Source organism: Dioscorea cayenensis, chromosome 8 (genome assembly GCF_009730915.1).
Source record: "Dioscorea cayenensis subsp. rotundata cultivar TDr96_F1 chromosome 8, TDr96_F1_v2_PseudoChromosome.rev07_lg8_w22 25.fasta, whole genome shotgun sequence".
NCBI classification, from domain to species: Eukaryota; Viridiplantae; Streptophyta; class Magnoliopsida; order Dioscoreales; family Dioscoreaceae; genus Dioscorea; species Dioscorea cayenensis.
The window spans coordinates 12,193,573-12,199,572 of record NC_052478.1 but is presented as its reverse complement, the minus strand read 5'-3'; the positions used below and the strand labels follow the sequence as shown (position 1 = coordinate 12,199,572).

At 37.1% G+C, this 6,000-nt stretch overlaps 1 protein-coding gene across 1 annotated transcript; it reads right to left on the bottom strand.

Annotated features, from left to right (window-relative positions):
• Positions 1-237: 237 nt before the first annotated feature.
• Positions 238-2,810, bottom strand: LOC120266362 (ribosomal RNA small subunit methyltransferase). The gene is made up of 2 exons (XM_039273990.1): positions 2,425-2,810; positions 238-1,145 (listed from the first exon to the last, which is right to left on the bottom strand). Exons 1-2 carry the CDS (start codon positions 2,728-2,730, stop codon positions 393-395), a joined length of 1,059 nt encoding a protein of 352 aa, XP_039129924.1. The 5' UTR covers positions 2,731-2,810; the 3' UTR covers positions 238-392.
• Positions 2,811-6,000: the final 3,190 nt, after the last annotated feature.

Below are 6,000 nucleotides of genomic sequence, written 5' to 3'. Positions count from 1 at the left end.
TTTAGCAATTTAAAATATTTTCAAAATACATCAATCAAAATGAATAAAAAAACAAAACATATAGGAGTGATTTTCAACATTTTTAACAATACATAGACCAAAATTAATAAAATATCAAAAATCCATGAACCATTTTTTATAATTTAAAAAATACATCAACAAGAATGAAGATTGAGACATAATACAGAAATAAAAAAATGCATTTAAACCTAAATTCACGCATAGCACCAAAAACTCTGATCAAAACAACAGGTATTCAAAATCTCCTATAAACACAAGTGTGACACATAAGATAAACTTAAGGACAAACTCAAATAAAAAGATCCTACAAAACTGGGAACCAAATGAACAGATGAACATCTGAAATCGTATCCATCATGTTCATAGGTCCATCAAGAAAAATGTATGCCGATCTTGTTGAACAGGGAGAGCAGATACAGGAAATCTACCTGTGTGAGCTTGGCAGCCCTCTTCTCCAAAAAGTCTCCCTGCTTCAACACCTCCAACACCTTTTCCTTGAAAGCCGACCTTTCTCCGCCACACAAATCACCATCTTCGATCTCCATATCGTCATCCTCCTTCCCAGACTCGATGTCCATGCTCAAATCGTCAACCATATTTGCCAAAACTAAGACATCTTCTGAGGTTACATTCTGTTCATTGATCGAGCTGTTCTGTAAGTGTTGCAGAGCTTGGATGGTCTTGTAGTTCTTCTCCAGCAACGAGAGGACTCTCTTTTGTCGAAAGATTGCACCCAAGGTCTTGTTCTTACGGTTGAAACATATGCGAACAAGCCCGTCCCACTCCTTGAAGCTAACAGGAGGGAGAGGCCGCCTTGGTTCTATTCGCACCACAGAGGAGTCGACTTTTGGTGGTGGTCTGAAGTTGTTGCGCCCCACTTTGAGGAGATGTGAGACACGTGCTAGAAGCTGAGTGTTCACGGAGAGCCGACAATAGAGGTTGTCGCCAGCATTGGCGACTAGTCTCATGGCGAATTCTCGCTGGAACATGATCACAGCGCATCTGAAAGGTGGGGTGTGTGACAAAAGCTTGAAAGTGAGAGGAGATGAGATTTGGTAGGGGATGTTAGCCACACAGATGTCGAAGTATGGAAGATCACACTTGAGGACATCTCCTTGGATGACCTGTCAGAATTTGAAGCACAGTGGATAAGAAGGCTTTAGTTACAGAGTTGCATGAAAATGTGAACCAAATGAATTTGCAATAAACTTCTATATTTTTCCTGTATTGAAAACAAGACCTCAATTCCAGCATTAGAATCTTACACAAATAAGCATTATCAAACATTCTACATAATTCGTTAAAACTTTACTAGATGAACAGATATGTGTGTCAAATAGTAAATTCGTAAAGACCACATTAAACCAGACATGCACATGATAAAAGATACTGTATCAGAAAACATACAAAAGGGATCTCACAAAGATAAACATTGCCGCAAACTACCCAATGACATAGTAGATTCAAAGAGAGTAGGCATCAATTTAAAATCATATTTCTATTAAAATACTCAAACTGTCCAGTGATTTAACAAAATCTAAAAATTATTACTTATTAGTATGAGAAATGTCAGCCAATAGCAATGATTCAATCAAAGGCTAGATGACTATGAAAAAACTAGATAGAACTTCTTCACACACAAGAAACTCATATGAGTTGGATGCATATGGGAATACCCAATTTAGCCCAAAATATTATTTTGATGAGAGAATGCAAGGTAGGGATGGATACATTCTTTATGTCAAAACAACTTGTGATTTGTTGGTCCAAAAATAATTATCTTTCTCTTGCTCAGTGAATTGGTCACATTTTCTTAGCTATTGAAAATTGAATAGCAAAGTCATAGTTAAATTATGCACATTACTAGTTGGCCATTAAAAATCATCCTCTACCAGAAGTGTGAAAGAACACATACAAGAATCATCCCAAAAAGCAGTAACAAGTAACAACTGCAAGATCAACTATTTGGTGCAACTGATATTTGCTAATGCTCCAAAGGCCATATTCACATCAAATTCATTAGAAAACTATTGCCACTTTATAGACCAATAAAATGAAGAAAATAACACAGACGGAACAATTCCATTGGTACACAAAAATATGGAACCAAAATAGCAAGGTACAGCCAAAGAGTATATGGAATTCATGTTGAATAAAAATAATTCTTCTTCAAAAAACAGGTGCAATGTTGATTTAATACCACCATGGAAATTTACTGCAGAATTCACATATCCTTTCTATTCTGTCAATTCTTATGGAGAAATTGATGATTTTTAATTAAATTCATGTCAAAATTACAGCAAAAGAAACACAAACAACTAGAAACAAATCAAACAAACATATAAGCCCTAAAATTACCCTAACAAGCGCATAAGAATCATCAAAATCAGAACGCCACAGTACCTTAAGCCGGGAAGAAAAAGGTGTGCCTTGAAAGCGTCTCTGAAGCTCGAGCACCATGCGGGGGTCAAGCTCAACAGCGACGACGGACTTGGCGACCTCGAGGAGCTTCTTGGTGAGATTCCCAGTACCTGGTCCGATCTCGAGGACGACATCAGTGGGCTTGATGCCGGATTTCTGGACGATGGTGTCAACGAGCATGGGGTTCTTGAGGATGTGCTGTCCTTTGGATTTCTCGAAGGGAATACCTCCCTGCATATGCTGACGAGTTCCGTGCTCCCTCTGCTTCCGCACTTTGCCGCCGGCCATGACCGCCGCCGCTGGAGCGTGGTGCTAGGGTTTTGAGATGGAGAAGATGAGTGGCAAAGTTAAGTTTTGTTGATTGTGGCCAAAAGCGAGTTGATATGGGTTTTGACTTTTTAATTAATATATATTAATAAACATTCGTTGGTATTACTTTTTTGAAAAATATTTATTAAATATTTTAATTTAAATAATTAAATTTTGTAATGTATATTTAAAAATTTTAGTTTTAAAATATTTAGTTTAATTAATGTTGATAAATTATTTCTTTAAACTTAGGTAGCTTTTGGTTCAGCAGAATGTAGAAGGATTACAGGTATGTTACGTAGAATCTGAAAAATATTACCACGTTTGGCGATCAGATAGTGGTAATCTGTATGGTAATATCACATTACCAACTTATAAATATTACCAAGAAAGTGGTAATACTATTACCACCAAATTTGGTGTCTATCTTGGATTACCGTGGTAATCTTATAACTTTTTATATTTTAACAAATTGATTACCATGAAAATCAAAGTAATAAAAGTTCCCAACTAAACATGGTTATATTAAATTTTCGTAATATTCCCACCCATATAATATTCTCACTTATATTACCATAATAATCTTGTTACGTGGTAATATGTCATTAACACGAACCAAACGGCCCCTTATTCTTATAAACTTCTAAAACAAATTAGGTTTTTTTTTAAAAAAAAATAAAAAAAAACAACGAAGAAGATATGGGTACCAATTTAACACTTATGTTATTCTAGAAAATCATTAGAAAGTCTATTATTTAAATATATCATTACTCTCGGTGCACATCCATTAACGTATATTAATCGAAAGATTTTGTGATGTATTTGCTCAAGCGAATTAAAAAAAATTAAAAAAAAATAAAGCACAGGGGTGGCTCCAAGGTAAGCCGATTAGAGTAGTTACTTTAGGCCTCTTAATTTTAGATCCCTAATCATTAATTTTAAAATCTTAATTTTTTTAAATAATTTTAAAATTGTAAAATATTGATGACCCCTTGGGACAATTATTCATTAGAATAAATCAAGATCTTAAAAAATTTTAATTAATATTTATTTAAAATTATATAATCTTAACTAATTTTTTTAAAATATAGAATAACAACTCAAGTTATTAAACATTTTAATTTGTTTATAGAGACTTTTTCGCAAAGTTTATATATATATATATATATATAGGGGATACGTCAACTAGGGACGTCCTCAGAATTCAATTCTGAGGACGTCCCTAGCAGCCGTTAGATCGTTATGATCTAACGGATGTGGTTTACTTAGGGAAATAAAACCAATCTTTTGTGCTGTGTGTGTGTCAGAGAGAGAGAGAGAGAGAGAGAGTGTGTGTGTGTGTGTGTTTTCTCATATCCGGAGAGAGTTTTCTCAGATCCATTTGCTCGCCGTGGCTTTTTTAGCATGAGGCGGTGCCATTTGCTCGTCATTGCATTTCTCAGCTTGAGGCGGTGCTGATCGATCCTTGACAAACCTCCATATCAATTCTAGGGTTCTTATTCCACTGGTATGCTTCAATTTGTTTGTGATCTCTGGTTTAACTTCCCTACGACTTGTTCTGTGTGTTGTTATGCGATATCGATTGATTTTTTGTTTCTTATTTTTAGGTTGATGCCATTGATGTTTCATAGTCTTTTTGTTTTGTATCATGGAATAGATTCAAGTTGTGATGCTTCTTTTACAAAATCTTATTAACTTTCTCGATTTTGGGGGACAATATAACATTAAATTAGCTTCCTATGTTTACTTAGAAATTGATGCATATGATGATCACGAAATAGTTTTGAAATGATGAAACTTCCAGCTTTTTCACCTAAAGGAAATTGATAGCATGTAAGCACAAAAATTCATCTTGAAAAGTATTAGAACATGTAGAAATAATTTCAATGTGGCAAACAGGTATTAGATATGAACATGTAAAATGATTTCATCAAAACTCACCAAGTTACAAACACTACTATGGAATATGCAAAGACAATGAATCCATATTTGATTCTTGCAAATATGGCTCCCTACTCAAAGAAAGTGAAGATAGGCTTTCTTTGAGCGTTTGGGAGTTATAGAATGAAGGGGCGCGAGTAGGTTTTGAAGAAAAGCTGTGCCTCTTGGCGTTCTGTTCATCCACACGGGCGTGTGGAAATTACCCACGCCTGTATGACTCCACAGGAGAGCTTACAGGGGCAGACACACACCCCTGTGTGCTCTCGAGATAGCCTCTGACTGTCTCTGAATGCATTCATACGGGCGTGTGAAAATTCCCCATGCCCGTGTACCTGACCTACAGGGGCACCCACATGCCCCTGTGGCCTCTCTGTTCTCCTGAGAATTTGGCTAAGTGTTCCACACGCCCCTGTGGAAATTCCATATGGGCGTGTGGATTCTCACAGGGGTACTCATAGGGGCACTCACACACCCCTGTGTGCTCTCGGGATGATAGAGAAGTCTCTGTAGAGTTTCACACGGGTATGTGCAAATTACCCACGCTCATGTGTTGTTCACAAGGTCATCCACAGGGGCATTCACACGCCCCTGTGTCTTCTCGGGATGGAGTCTGAGAACTTTGCAGAGACCCACACGCTCGTGTAAATTACCCACGGGCGTGTGACCATCACAAGGCATTTCATAGGGGCACTCACACGCCCCTGTGTCCTCTTGGGATGAGCTTTGAACGAAAACACACGCCCATGTGGAGGTTTCACATGGCTGTTTGTCTTCTCTAGATGACTTAGAAAAAATTACAGACTCTGTAGAAAATTTCTGCACACTTATACACACGCGGAGCCTGCGTATACTATGAAGAACTAACCAGAGAATCATGGAAAACATGCTCAAACGACCAAGAAACTCTGCCAATTACAATTAAGCATACTAAAACACCAACAATTTACGAGAAAAAACGTAGTAAAAGCATTTAAAAATCATAACACCAACACTAAAGCTCTTATTTATGCAAATACTAAACTAAAGCTAGAAAAATAGTAAAGACTTGGGTTGCCTCCTAAGAATATCTTGTTTAACGTTATTAAGCTTGACGTACTTGACCTTACCTCACGGGGCCTCATAGAGGAAGGTTGCCCTCTTACTTACAACTTGAAAGCACGATGAACATAGTCTTTTCAAGGTAGAGGGAGAGTTATGAAGCTTGTTACCACACAAGGGTTCATCACCCTTACTCTGTGCATGCACATCCCCACTAGTATATCTTTTGGACCATTCTCTTCATGATCCCGGGGTAGGTTGCAACTTGTC

Bases quoted from the DNA above. Each gene is read 5' to 3' on its own strand.
- LOC120266362 (XM_039273990.1), bottom strand. From the start codon at position 2,730: ATGGCCGGCGGCAAAGTGCGGAAGCAGAGGGAGCACGGAACTCGTCAG. The intron at 1,146-2,424 runs GTACTGTGGCGT...AAATTCTGACAG, and splicing joins CTTTTTCTTCCCGGCTTAAG to GTCATCCAAGGAGATGTCCT.